A 14,833-nucleotide genomic window follows, 5' to 3' on the forward strand; every position below is an offset into this window, starting at 1 on the left:
TTTGCCTCTCTCCCTCTATGGAGACATGGCCTTTATTTGTCAGCTCTGATAAATAAGCTCTCATGTGTATCTCTGCCTGGTCTCCGTCTTTCATTTCTTGCTCGTCATCTCTCAGTTCATCGCTTTCCTTTCACCTATATGACGCTGGATCAAAAATTCAACTTATTTGAGCCTGTTTCCTCATCTAACTGCCTTTCAAAAGTTCTAATGAGAATGATGGTTAATGGATATAAATACCTGCCAGATAATAGAGGCTCAATAAATGGAAACCATAATTATTCTTTTAGAGGAAATAGAGGAGCAGTGGTTCCTGCAATATTGTAAATGGATTAATGACTGGATGGAAGAGACCCTGCGTGCACTTCCAAGGAAAGCGGTAAAGGCAGGGTCAGCATGCCATCGTAAAGCTTCACTGCTTCTGCCGTCCTGGCAGGGCCCATGCCCACTGAAGGGGTTTGGCCCAAGAAGAGAAAACAGCCCCAGTGTTGGGGCCCCAGTCAGTGCCTTTTCACACCAAGGCTGATGTACTATTCAAGAAGAAATGCTCAGCCAGGTGCGGTGGCACACACCTGTGATGCCCAATGACTGGGGGGACTGAGACAGGAGGATCCCAAGTTCAAAGCCGGCCTCAGTGATTTGGTGAGACCCTAAGCAACTTAGTGAGGCCCTGTCTTAAATTAAAAAGTTTAAAGGGACTGGGAATGTTCCTCAGTGGTAAAGTGCCTGGGTTCAATCCTCAGTAAAAGAGGAGAAGGAGAAGGAGGAAGAGGAGGAAAGGAGGAGGAAGGAGAAGAGAAAAAAAGAGAGGAGGAGGAGGAGGAGATGCTCTTCAGTAAGTGTCACACCTCATCCTTTCTTTCAGTTATAGTAATTCAAATTTTTTTTCAAAATTTCTTCATCAAACCTGCTGCGGTTTGGATATGCTATATTCCAGAAGGTTCCTGTATTGGAAGTGTAGTCTCCAGTGTGGTGGTGTTGGGAGGTGGTAGAACCTTTAAGAGAAGGGGCCTATGGAGGTAATTAGGCCATGGGGCCACCATCCTCATGAATGGGTTAGTGCTGTCTTCTGGGTATTATAAAAGATTGATGCCATCCCCTTCCCAGTCTCTTACTTCCTTGCTTGCGTTTGTGTCCCTTCTGCACTTAGCCTGTTCTCTTTTCACTTCTCTACCATATTGTAGCACAGCCAGGAGGCTCTTGCCAGGATGTTGGCATCATGCTGTTTGAACCTTCCAGCCACTGAAATTGTGAGACAAACAAACCTCTTTACTTTATAAGTGTCCCAGCCTCTAGTACTCTGTAATAGCAACACAAAACAGACTAAGAGCCCATTTTTAAATTTAAGGACTGTGATTCTCAATCCTGTCTGTACGTTAGAATTACTTAGGTATATTTTCAAAATCCTAATCTTTCCTTTTTTCACTCTCCTTCTCTCATGCTGGATGAGTAAAATTAGACATACAGGGGTGGGACCCAGGCATCTATGTTTTTAGAGCACCCTAGGAGGTCTGGCATTCAGCCCAGTTTAAGAACCTCTGATTTGATAAAATATAAGATCCTTCTTATTGGCATCAGATTCACCATTTTAGGTCGGGAGCCATTTTACCTAGAGGCTCCAAAGTTTGGATTCTGAGGCAGTGCTGCTTAACTTCCCGAAGAACATGTGTTTGCTAAACAATCAGCCCCACCTCAGCTCATGAAGCAACTTATGAAATTCCTCTTGTGAGCTATAAAGTTTCTCTATGAGTGCCGACACGCTGCTGCTCTCCTGGGAGGGACAGCCTTGTCAGTTTGCCTTGTGTTACTACCAATAAATCTCTTGCGTGAGATTCCAGTGTGTGGTGTTTGGATTTTGCGTGGACTTTGACCCTGGTTTCTAAATCAAATGTAGCACCAGGAGGCTGAAAATTGGATAACAAGTTCAATAAAGAATTTTTGAAGATATCATAGTTGCTAAGAAAGGATCAGGTCTAAAAAGTCATTACAAAGGTGGCAATACCACACAAATCAAATATTGTTGTGTATTTTTTCATTATTTAATGAAAATTAGACTCATTTCCCTAACTGAACTGGAATCATTTTTAAGGACTGGGATTCAGGAGTGTACTTCTTCAATATGTTCCTTACTATTTACTCAGTGCTCAATGAATAATCATTGATTTAACTGACACATAATCATATTAGCAACATAAATGGAAATCAGTAGTTATCTCATATTCTGTAGAAGACCCAACAGGACAATAAGAGCTGAAATTACTAGGGCATTAAAAAAACAAACAAAAAACCAAAAGGCAAAAACAAAACAAAAAGGACACTTAATACTTAAAAATGAATTCATCAATCTCAAATTTTATCAGTTAAATTCTATCAGAATTAGGCAAGAAAATTTATTAAAGTCCTTCCCAATCCTATGACTCTGACTCTATAAAAAATGTTATTTAGTGAATGAAATTCTAAGGCCTAATCATAACAAGAAGTATGAGTTGCAGCATTGTTTTCTTTTTTAAATTTTCTAATTATAAAACTAATAGGTATTCATTATTTTAAAAAAAAGCAGCTGGAAAATGCTAGGTAGTACACACTTGTAATCCTACCCACTTGGGAGGCTGAAGCAGGAAGATAACAAGTTTGAGACCAACCTAGGCAACACAGCAAGACTCTGATTAATAAAAGACTCTGATAAAATAAAAAGTCCTATAGATGAGATTCAGTGAGAGCCATTCAAGAGGCTGTGGGTTCAATCCCTGGTGCCCAATGAAACACAACAAAACAAAACCAGAATGCTGTAAAATACAAAAAAGTATGAAGACACCAAAAATATAAACATTGCCAGGCATGGTGACACATGCATGTAATCCCAGCAATTTGGGAGGGTGAGACAAGAGGATCAAAAGTTCAAGACCAGCCTCAGCAACTTAGCAAAACTCTGTCCCAAAATAAAAAATAATTTTAAAAAAGACTGGGAATATAGCTCAGTGACCCTCAGTTCAATCTCCAGTATGAAAAACTAATTAATTCATTCATTAAAACACAAAACTTAATCCCAGTATATTTTCTTCCAGTCTTGTGAGTGTGTGTATGCAGTTTTTACTAGACTGGAGGTCATTCTGTGTGTGTGTGTGTGTGTGTATTTGCATCTTGACTTTTTTAACTGAACATTTTATCGGGAACAATTCCTCATCAAATATTCTCAAAATTCTCAAAATATAATTGATTACTTCAAATCTTTATTGTAGTTTAAGAAACTATGTAATAAAGGCATAGACTATAAATATACCATGGTTTACTTTAAAATGTCCCTATTTGATAAATATACGTTACTTTTGTCTTCTATTATTATATTCCAGTCAACATTTTAATATGTGCCTCTTTCTGCTTATCTCTGATGGTTTCCTTAAGATAATAATATATAATCAGAGTGTACAAACATTGCTAAGACAGTTGAGACCATCTGCTGCCAAAAAAAAAAAAAAAAAGGGCTGAATTAATAAGCACAGGAAGGTGCCCACATCAAATAAATGTGTCTCAGATCAGCAGGGGCTTCAAACTTTTTTTTTCCCAGTACTGAGGTTTTAACCCAGGGGTGCTTTACCATTGAGCTACAAGTAAGCTCATAATGAGATATCACTACACACTAGTAGAACAGTGAAAATAAAAAATAGTGACAATACCAAAACCTAGCAATGTGGAAAAACCGTCTCTTTCATACATTTCTGGTGAGAATAAAAAATGGTAAAACCACTCTGGAAGTCTGGCAGTTTCTTAAAAAAATTAAACATACACATATGACCTAGAAATAACATATGGCAATTATCCTTAAAAAAATGAAAACTTAACATTTACACAAAAACCTGCCACCAATGTTCCTATTACATTCGCTTGTTAAAGAGCCCCAAACTTGGGGCTGGGGATGTGGCTCAAGCGGTAGCGCGATCGCCTGGTATGTGTGCGGCCCGGGTTTGATCCTCAGCACCACATACAAAGATGTTATGTCCGCCAATAACTAAAAATAAATAAATATTAAAAATTAAAAAAAAAAAGAGCCCCAAACTAGAAACAACCAAAATGTCCTTCAATAAGTGAGTGGTTTAAACAAACTAAGATGCTTCAATACAATGGAATATCACACAACAATTTAAAAAAAAAAAAAAAGACAAACTAGTGACACATACAACAACTTGGATAGACCTCAAAGGCTTATACTGAAACTAAAAGATCACATATTATGTGATTTCAATTATAAAACATTCTGAAAATTATGAAACTACAGAAATGGAGACGTGTTTAGTGGGTGACAGGGCTTGGAAATGATGTGGGTGAGAGGGGAGAGTGTGACTTGTAAAAGAGTAGCACCAGATCTTTGTGGTGCTGTGGATTCAAGTTGTGGATCATGAATGTGGTAGTGCTCACAGAAGTGCACATACACATTGTACTACTGACGCTTTTCTTCTCATATTGTACTATGAGTACAAAAGATGTAAACAGTGGAGGAAATTGAGTGAAAGGTACATGGAACACGTACATTTTTTTGTGAATAAACATTTAAAAGTTAAAAAAGAAATCATTGGCTATCCTTTCTTCTCATTATTACTGAAAATAATTTTGTTGTGTAGAATACTAGAATCACTGAAAATAATTCACTCCAGGTATCAAATATTTTAAGAATGTCACTGATTATACTAAGAAATAAATGCATAAATAAATAATGTGTCTACCAAAAGACAAGAATATTCACTGTAGCTTTATTCCTAAAAGTCCCCAACTAGAAATAACCCAAAATGTCTATCACTTGGAGAACAGATAAATAAATTGTAGTGTATTCATACAATTCATACAAAATACAGTATATTTTCTTCCAGTCTTGTGAGTGTGTGTATACAGTGTATTTTATTTTATTTTAGTTGTAGTTGGACACAATACCTTTATTTTAGTTTTATGTGGTGCTGAGGATTGAACCCAGGGCCTTGCACTTGCTAGACTAGTGCTCTACCGCTGAGCCACAACTCCAGCAAAGAGAGGAGATTTCAGATGTTTTTTGGTGTATGCAGTTTTTACTAGACTGGAGGTCATTCTGTGCGTGTGTGTGTTTGTGTGTGTGGTGTGTATACATATTTGCATCTTGTAAATATACCATACAGAAGCAAATAGAAGAAAAAGAAGAAATTTTTCATTTTTCTTTATGTATGTATTAAAGCCTTAATTATATTATCAGTAATGAGACCTAATACAGCAGCCTTACTCGTTTACTGCTCTACATTGAAGAGTTGATCATGTTGCATCAAAACTCTGAAAACAACTGATTTTTTAGATTGATGAAATTATTATAAGACGGATTTGTTTCTTTAAAAATTCTAACAATTCCTCCAACTAGCAAAATTGTTACACAAAGTGAAATTTGTAAAATGTCGCTGAATTCATAGATTTTTTAAGAGCACAAATCACTTACGAACAATTCATTTTTCTTAATATGCCGAGAAGCATTCACTAGGGAATAGGAAGTATATGAATGAGCCATTGAGAAGCATTTTGCAAGTATCCCCTCTGCCTCCATAGCATCTTCCCCCTCACAGCAAGTAGAGAGGCTGTCCAAGCTCCACTGAAGACAAGGTATGAGGATATTCTTTGCAGATGCTGCAAATCTAAGTTGAATCCTGTTCTGGTTACTTACAAGCTTGAGACCTAGGAAAACTCCTATCTGTGGAACTTGGTTTCCTAATGGCAGAATAGGTGAGTGACAAATCCCTCTGGCCCTATGTATCACTACTCTGGTCTTCTTCAGGGCCCTCCTTCAGCAGCTTCCCAAGCTCTGGAACTTCCATCCTTTCCAGTTTCAGCAGTCTGAATTTACTCTTCCCCTATGTATCTGCCACTGTGCACACTATTCACCACAATAGCTTACTTCTGTGGATTAGGATAGCCTATATTGTTAAAAGCAACTTTATGGGGTTGTTATTAACAACAAAGAGAGGAGATTTCAGATGTTTTTCTTTGAAGCATGTCTTGCTCCCTCCATATGCTAGAATTTGCTGCTTTCTCATATTTGCTGACCTTTGGGTTTCTGACCTACTTACATTTTGAGTGCTGTCAAAAATGAACTTTAGTATTCTCTCAGTATTCTACCAGATTTGAGCTTAGGATTTATGTTATTCTTGGACCACCCATTTTTGATTCCAGCTTAATATATATGCACTCTTTCCCCACTCATACTCAGTGACCTGATGACCTAAATGACATTAATTTTCCTTAAGTCAATCAATTGATTATTCTACTACAGAGCTTGACACAAAGCAGGGGCTTGTTATGGTTTAGATATAAAACATCCCCTGAAAGCTTATGTGTGAGACAATGCAAGAATGCTTTGAGGCAAAATGATTACACTATGAGAGTTGTAACCTAATCAGTGGATTGATCCACCTGAATGGATTAACCAGGTGGTAACTGTAGGCAAGTAGTAGGGTATAGCTGTAGGCAAGTAGTAGGATGTAACTGGAGATAAATGGTCACTGGGGGTTTCCCTGGCACCTTGCTCGCTCGCTCTGCTTTCTGACTGTCATGAACTGAATAGTTTTCTTCCACCACACTCTTGTGTCATGATGTTCTGCCTGACCTGGCACCCACAACAATAAATGGCTGATCATGAACTGAACCTCTGAAACTGTGATCAAAATAAACTTTTCCTCCTCCAAATTGTTTTTATTGGGTATTTTGGTCATAGCAATGAAAATCTGACTAATACAGGTCTCAAACATACTTATTGAATGAATTCATAACTTCCAATGGCTATATTTTAAATACTTTCAGATAATATTTGAACTATAAGAATCTTAACCAGTTATTCTAAAATTAAAGAGAAATAAAGTGGATGATTTGGAACATTCCATAAGTCACATCATGTGATCATCACAGCATTGAAAGGCATGAATGAAAAAACCGGGCAAAATGAACAAACCAACCTGAGAAATACAATAGCAATTTTTTTTTAAAGAGAGAGAGAGAGAATTTTTTAATATTTATTTTTTAGCTTTCGATGGACACAACATCTTTATTTCATTTTTTATGTGGTGTTGAGGATCGAACCCAGCACCTCGCGCATGCCAGGTGAGCACGCTACTGCTTGAGCCACATCCCCAGCCCCAAATGGCAATTCTTAATGTTCACCCTCTTTAGAAGTACAAGAAGCACTGAAAATATAACTGAGGAACTATAATATAATTTATAAATTATAAATATGCCCTTGCTCTAAGAACTGTAGCTCTAAGAAAAAATATAGGACACTGAGAATTTTCAGAATATTTTCTTTAGATGTAAGAAATCTCTTAGTTTCTGAAGTTAAAAACATCTGCCAAACTCTTGATGATGTGATACTACAGGTCATCTTAGAGGATGGGCACTATAAACCTATAAACCTTCCCACTATTAAGTGCAGGGCACTGAACTGAAATCAGGTTATAGAATCAGAGTATCCTAAAATGAAAGCCCAAGATGAAAAGGGATCTGTGAAGTCAAACCACAGAATCAGATTGAGTACAGTAAAATGCAAGGATCTGAAAACAGAAGGTTACCATGGGTCTGTGTCAGGAAATGGATTGGAAATCCAGATGATCAGACTCCACGGATCAGGATATCAGGCAAGAAAACAGACAGGAAAGAGCAGGGAACCTGGCATACACTTGGTATAGGTGGAAACTACAGCACTAAGGAGGAGAGCCAGACTTTACCAAAGATTCCCTGGGACAGGGCTTTAAAAGAACCTCCTGCCAACAGTAAGGCTAAGGTTAACAGCTAATATTCAATAACAAAATCTCACTAGGTATTACCATTCTAACTGGGAAGCAAGCACAGAACACTAGAGCAGAGTTTTCAGACAAATTCAGTACTTGTATTTTTCAGGGCTAAGATTTAAAAGTAGGAATACTGTGTTACATCCTCCTGATGCTATAGTAACTGTAAATTAGCATTCTTAAATCTTTTCTAATATGCCCAATTCAGATTCTATGTGTTTTTCCAATTCCATTACCTGAATTGCTGGTCTAACTTTTCCACCACAAAATTTTGTCTCTCTTTTTCTTTCTCCTCTTTTAATAATTTGCTTTTCTCTCTCATTCTATCTTTTTTCTCCTCAATGGTTTCTTTTTTCTGTTGCATTTCAGCAAAATACTCATTTTCTTCTGATGCCAAAAATTCACGTAGCCTGAAACAAACACATATATACACATACAAATTAAAACTCTCATTTAATGTGTACCATTTTACTGATTTTTGTTATATTCAATTTCAGAATGACATATTTAATCATAAATTTTACAATATAATTTTGTTTCCATCTATATGTAGGTTATCACTAAGAATATTAACAAGCAATAGCTATTAATTTGAATATAAATAACTCAGCCATGACCTTTACTATACTTGATAATTTGACTGACTAATATTAAATTGTGGTTTGGAGAATGTTTCATAGTCTGGGCTGCCAGGTGTATAAACCTTACCTGTTTCGTCTTTCTTCAATGTTGATGATAAACCCTTGCATAGCGTCCTTGACTCTTGCTTGCACAAGGTTGTGCAAAAACTTGTGGTCATTGCGACGGTCCCACTCAATTTTGAGACAATCCCGCTCTCTAGCCTTAATGGAGGCCAAAGTAGCATGGTACTTCTGGTGGCTGCGTTGGAATCTTTCCAGATGTTGCTGTTCAGACCTTTGGACTTTGGGAGGTTTGGCTCTCTGAAAACAAACAAACAAACAACAACAACAAAAAAAAAACTGTAGAGAGCCACAAACAAGTCAAGATGGCGCCTGGCACTTTGCCAGGAGGAATGGTTTGGGGGGTAATGCCAGCGAGTCATTAAGATGATGTTAATTGAGTTGAGCTGTGTATAATTGTTAAGATGATGAGGATTGCTGTATCTGGATGATGTTGATTGAAACAAGCTGTGTACAATTAGTTAAGTGTATATATACCTTTGCTGTCCTGCATTAAGGCGGTTCCCGCTGTATCAACCTTCACAAGTTGCTTGTCACTCACCCCCCCGGCTATTTTGCCCAGCCAGCCGGACTGCGGCAAAAACCACTATCACTTACAATAAATAAAAAATAAACAGCATATTTTCAATTAACCATGACTTCCACCAATACTTATACTAAATACAATTGGGTATTAAAAAACTAATACATCCTGTTACAACTGAAAATACCATAAACACATAAGGAATAGATTGTTTGATTCTCTGAGTTTATACTTAAGATATCATCAAATTAGTCTCAAATACAGATGTTCCTTGACTTATGTGGGGGTTACATCATAATAAATTTTGTCATTAAAAATGCTTGTGGGCTGGGGTTGTGGCTCAGTGGAAGAGTACTTGCCTCACACATGTGAGGCACTGGGTTCAATCCTCAGCACCACATAAAAATAAATAAACAAAATAAAAATATTGTGCACATATATAAATAAAATATTTTTTTAAAATGCTTGTAATCCACCTAACCTACTAAACTTCACAGCTTAGCAACACAGTACACCACAGAGTATCTTTATTCACCCTCAAGACATTGTGACTGACTGGGACCTGTGGCTCAATGCTCTGCTCAGCATCTAGAGAGTCTCATACTATATATTGCTAGCCTGAGAAAAGACCCCAATTCAAAATTCAAAGCACAGTTTCTACTGAATGCGTGTTGCTTTTGTACCATTATAAAATCAAAGAATTGTAAGTTGAATCATCAATGGTTGAGGATCACTGTATGTCTAAAGTGTTATTTGAGTAAAAGTAAATGAAAATATAAAATTAAGATTTGTACAGGACTCTATAGATTATTTATTCAAACCCAGTTGCTTAAGTGATGTGCCCAAGGTACGAATAGTTAGGGTAGACCTGAACAGAACAAGAATTAGAGGTCTTTTAATTCCTGACCTTGATCTTGCCACCCACTGCTCCACATCGTTTCTCAGGGGTAAATACCATAGTAACTACCATCAAAATACTTTGAGAAGGAGCTATTATATAAGTGTAGGATGTGTGTGTGTGAGTATAGTGTGTGTATATATATATATATAAATGTGTGTGTGTGTATATATATATATATATGTGTGTGTGTGTGTATATATATATATATATATATACACACACACACCACACACACACTTAGTATATAGCTCTACATCATATATATATTAGTATATATTACTACATAAGCTATATTATATAGCAATACAATATATAGTATATATTATAGACTTATGTAATATATTGGATATATACAACAGATGCTATATGTAACAGTATACAGGAAAATATATAGTATATAAGAACTATATGTATTGTATAGATCTCTATATTATATAATATATAGTATATACCATTATATATAATATAGCAAATATAACATAGTATATTACATACTGCATGTAATATATAATAGATATATAGACATTATATTTGTGTAAATGAAAAACCCTAAGGAAGAAATGAAGTGAGAAGGGAGGGAAAGGAAAAGAAAAATTCAAAAAGGCTGGTGGTAGAACTTTATTTCTATTTCTATGGTTTCCAGAGGTTAGAATGCAAGGGCTGTGCTACTGATATTCTGGGGTAGCTTTGTTTTTTCTAAAACAGCATAATAATCTCTACCATAGTTAGTTTCTCAATACAAATGAATGAATTGATCAATCAATCAATCAACATTTCTGTGTGGACTCAATGCAATTTCTGCGCCTCCTGGACCCACCATGAAATCAATTGTCTTATGCTTTGTGTTTTCAGTAACAATTTTATCTAGTCATCCTTAGGTGAGTTGTGAGACTCTGGGGTGTTGATTCTCAGTAACAAAACTTTAACTCGTGAGGCAGAAAATCAATTTGATAAATTATATTTAGGACATCAGTGGCAGGGTTACCAGAATACTTGGTGTTTTCTAAGAATATTTCCAGGGGAAAGAATACCAACAGGGCTGGGGATGTGGCTCAAGCGGTAGTGCGCTCGCCTGGCATGAGCGGGGTGCTGGGTTCGATCCTCAGCACCACATAAAAAAATAAAATAAAGATGTTGTGTCCACCGAAAACTAAAAAATAAATATTAAAAAATTCTCTCTCTCTCTCTTAAAAAAAAAAGGAAAAGAATACCAACATATGAAGATAGTTTGATGAAAAAGATTCAGGGCTTTGGGGGCTGGGGTTGTGGCTCAGTGGAAGAGTGCTTGCCTAGCAGGCATGAGGCACTGGGTTTGATCCTCAGCACCACATAAAAATAAAATACTGTGCCCATTAAAACTAAAAAATAAATATTGAAAAAAATAAAAATAGAGATTCAGGGCTTGAAATATATATAGGCACTTAGATGTAGCTAAACAAGATAAAGTGGGGCTGGGGATGTGGCCCAAGCGGTAGTGTGCTCGCCTGGCATGCGTGCTGCCCGGGTTCGATCCTCAGCACCACATACAAACAAAGATGTTGTGTCCGCCGAGAACTAAAAAATAAATATTGAAAAATTCTCTCTCTCTCTCCCACTCTCTCTTAAAAAAAAAAAAACATTAAAAAAAAAACAAGATAAAGTAGGACTGAGGTGAGGAGGAGGCAGATGTCATTGAGGGTTAGATCATGAAAAGTAACTAGTAATCCATATCAGAGTTACTTGGAGCCTTACATCCAACTATAGAGAAAGTATTATTCTCTAATATTTTGGTATTTCACAATGCAGATTCTGTGACAATAAAGCTAAGCAGGAGCAGGGCCATGGCACCTTGGGCAAAATACACAGCAGGAACTTGGGCTCCTGGTAGACATAAAGGATGAGAACAGGAACCATGCATTATTATCTAGAAACAATTATCTTCAGTGGCCAGGATAGGAACAAGCCTGAGGGGTACATTTTGTCTAAAGAGAGGAATGAGGGTGAGGGGTGGTAAGAAACAACATGAGCAGCAGCTTCGGGGCCAGGAAGCCTTATAAGGCTCAGGGTATCCTATGCAGGACTCCAGTCTTGAAAGAACCCAGTCCCTGGATAAATAAAGTAAAACCTATAGTTCTCTACCAAGGTGATGCCAATCTAGGCAGTCTTTGGCATTGCTCAAAATCCATATTGTTCAATAGAAATATAATGCAAACCAAATATGAAACCTTTGTAGTAGCTTTATCTTTAAAAGTAAAAAGAAGCAGGGGAAGTTAATTTTGATAATTATTTTATTAGACCAATGTATCCAAATATTATTTCAGCATGTGACTCTACATTTCAAGTGGTCTAAAGCCATGGGTGGCTTGTGGCTACCATATTATACACCAAAGCACTGGACCACACTAAAGGCAAGATAACAAGATCTACTAATGGGCTTGTATTTTCAAAGTTACTGAGGGCTTGTTACTGTAACATCTCCAATTATAATTTTGAGGAATACACTTTACAGTTTACTATCTTAAAGAGCAATGCCTTCATCCTAGGTTTAGTTCTGGCCTCTACCCATTAATTGTGTTGAGCAAACTGCTTAATCTCTTTGAGTCTTACTTTTCTCATCAGTCACAAGAGCAAAATAAATGCCCTTCCAGTAGATAACCACATTCTATTTTTTTATTGCTTTCTTATGGGGAATTGTCTAGTGTTCAGTTCTCATCTCTTGATGATTTTAATTATTTCCTTAATACAACTCTGTCATTTCTTAGCACACTCACAGGCCTGAGAAAGAGTAGACGCAACCACTCTGATCTCTTTTTTCCTCCAAATTCTTCTGTAAGCACAAAGTATTCAGTAGACCTGCTTCTTTGATTTGGTGGTACGTGGGAGACCAACCTTACTCGTGACTGAGTCACACTCCCCGGCTGGGTGCTGAGGCACTCAGTCACAGAAATGTGGCAGAGCTTTCCCCACCCTTCTCGGGTCTGAGGGTCGGTGTCTCGTGCATGGGTGTGTCTTGCTACAGCCCCATGGGTGAAGCTATGCTCACCTGTTCCTTTGTAATATAACCCCTTGCCCTGTTTAGGATAGAATCTTCCATAGAAGTGCCTTGTGTGTGTCCCCTTCTCTTACTGTGCCCTTGGGTGTGGCCTACCCAGGTGTCAGTCAACCTGCTGACAGTGGACATCATGAAGATAGAAGATTCCCTGAAACCTGACCCCTTGCCTCATTTAAATAACTTCTCCTCAATAAAGGGTCAGCGCGTGCTCTAGCTCTGTCTTCCTGCAGACCCCTAAGGTCAGAGGAGCCGTCACAGCGACCCCAAAGAAAAAGGTATTGTATCTCATGTGTAGTTATTTCGTGCAGCCCAGTTAGCCCAGTTTAACTGGAGTGACCCCTGAGCCTTTTAGTCGCGAGAACAGAAACCCAGCAGTGGTATATTCTTTTCCTGTTCCTTATTAGTTTTCAATATAAATTGTAATAGCACCAGATTACAGATGGCCCAGGCCCTGAGTGCTGACTCAAAATAGATTAGATGCTGTCCCTCAAGAAATCTGACTAGGATTATCATTGAGCCCTACTCCATAGAACCTTCCAGTTTACTGCTTTTCACCTCCGGATTCTATAGTCCTTGGACCTAAAGAAAAGGGAGCAGATCTATAGGTTGACTGAAATTTTCTGTGGAGCAAAATACAATTGTCCTTGATTATCACTGATATTTCTTTCACAAATTGCTAATACAGAGAATGTATATTATTATCCACTGTGTTAACATTTAGTGGTTTATATGTATGAGCAAGTTGTTTCTGCAACTAGATTATAAGCTCCTTGAACGCACAGATCAGGCTTCTAATGAAGATTAAACCTCCTCCCAAAGTCACTGGACCTTATATCTTCTACAGTGCTGTGCTGGAGATGTTACAGGAGGGGCTCAGGCACTAATCATAATTGCCTAATGACACATGGTGGTGCTTTCTGATCTATAGAAACTAGTTGGTAGGAACAAATGAACACAGGTGCCTGAACCATTAGTGTCTGGGCTTCTCAGCAAGATTCATCAGATTCTGCAATGCCTTCCTCTGGCATACTCCCAGCCTTGGAGGCAACCACCAGGCATATTTCCAGGTCTGCAGAGACACTTTGGTCCATTTCCGGTTACTGCTTGAGTTGGCACAGGTAAGGTTCTATAGCCACACACCAGCCCACACAATCCAATTCCCCTTCCATAGACAATTTTCCTAGGGGTACATGAAGGATCACCCATAATCATACTGCTGAATCACAGCCAGTACAAATCCCAGATCTGCTTCCCACCCTGTTTCCTTTTTCCATGATACACATTACTCATTGCAAGGGGACAGACCTCCTTCGGGTGTCTTGAAGAACAAAAAAAAAACCAAGATCCCAAGTGGTGATTCTCCAAACACAGATTGATTTTAACTATAAGTCAGGAGGTAAAGAGGATAGTGGAGGATAAGAGGGTGAGGGCAGAAATAGATAGGTGAGTGACTATCCTGCTTTCAAAATTCATGAAGCCACATCAGATACTCACTCCGCTAAAGAAAAGTCCCTGCAGGGGGGCAGGTTAGGTTTGACTAGGCCAGGAGTACGGGGAGATGGAGAAACCTGCAGGGTCCCACCACAGTTCCTGCACTTACCACCATCAACACTTTAGGGGTGGGGCCCTTAATTTCCCGCGGGAGGCTGCCGAACTGCTGGCTGTACATTTTCCCCTCCGTTGGTCGGCGGTGGGCAACCACTGTAACCTTCCTAATCGGCTTCCGCAACGCAAGAGATCTGGTTGCCATGGTGCACCTCGAGGGGTGCGGGTGGATCCGGCGGAAGTCAGTCTGGTAGCCATGGGGGCCACAGACGCTGGCACACAGGACTTCCTCTAACAGCCCAGGATCCGAGTCTGCAAGTCGTCATCCCGCCCAGGCCAGACCTCCCACTT

The 14,833-nt window shown here is 38.4% G+C and overlaps 1 protein-coding gene across 1 annotated transcript in view; it reads right to left on the bottom strand.

Annotated features, from left to right (window-relative positions):
* The window catches only part of Cfap53 (cilia and flagella associated protein 53), a 28,139-nt gene extending 13,312 nt beyond the window's left edge, over positions 1 to 14,827 (bottom strand). Inside the window, exons 1-3 of the mRNA XM_046428300.2 lie at positions 14,538 to 14,827; positions 8,490 to 8,722; positions 8,018 to 8,191 (exon numbers count right to left, since the gene is read on the bottom strand). Coding sequence (XP_046284256.1) covers positions 8,018 to 8,191; positions 8,490 to 8,722; positions 14,538 to 14,687 — 557 coding nt within the window. The 5' untranslated portion in view covers positions 14,688 to 14,827. The remainder of the gene's footprint in view (positions 1 to 8,017; positions 8,192 to 8,489; positions 8,723 to 14,537) is intronic.
* Between the last annotated feature and the right edge of the window lie 6 nt (positions 14,828 to 14,833).

The sequence above is a fragment of the Marmota monax genome, unplaced genomic scaffold, assembly GCF_021218885.2.
Source record: "Marmota monax isolate L192 unplaced genomic scaffold, Marmota_monax_Labrador192_F-V1.1 WCK01_AAM20220418_F8-fsc00031, whole genome shotgun sequence".
NCBI lineage: Eukaryota > Metazoa > Chordata > Mammalia > Rodentia > Sciuridae > Marmota > Marmota monax.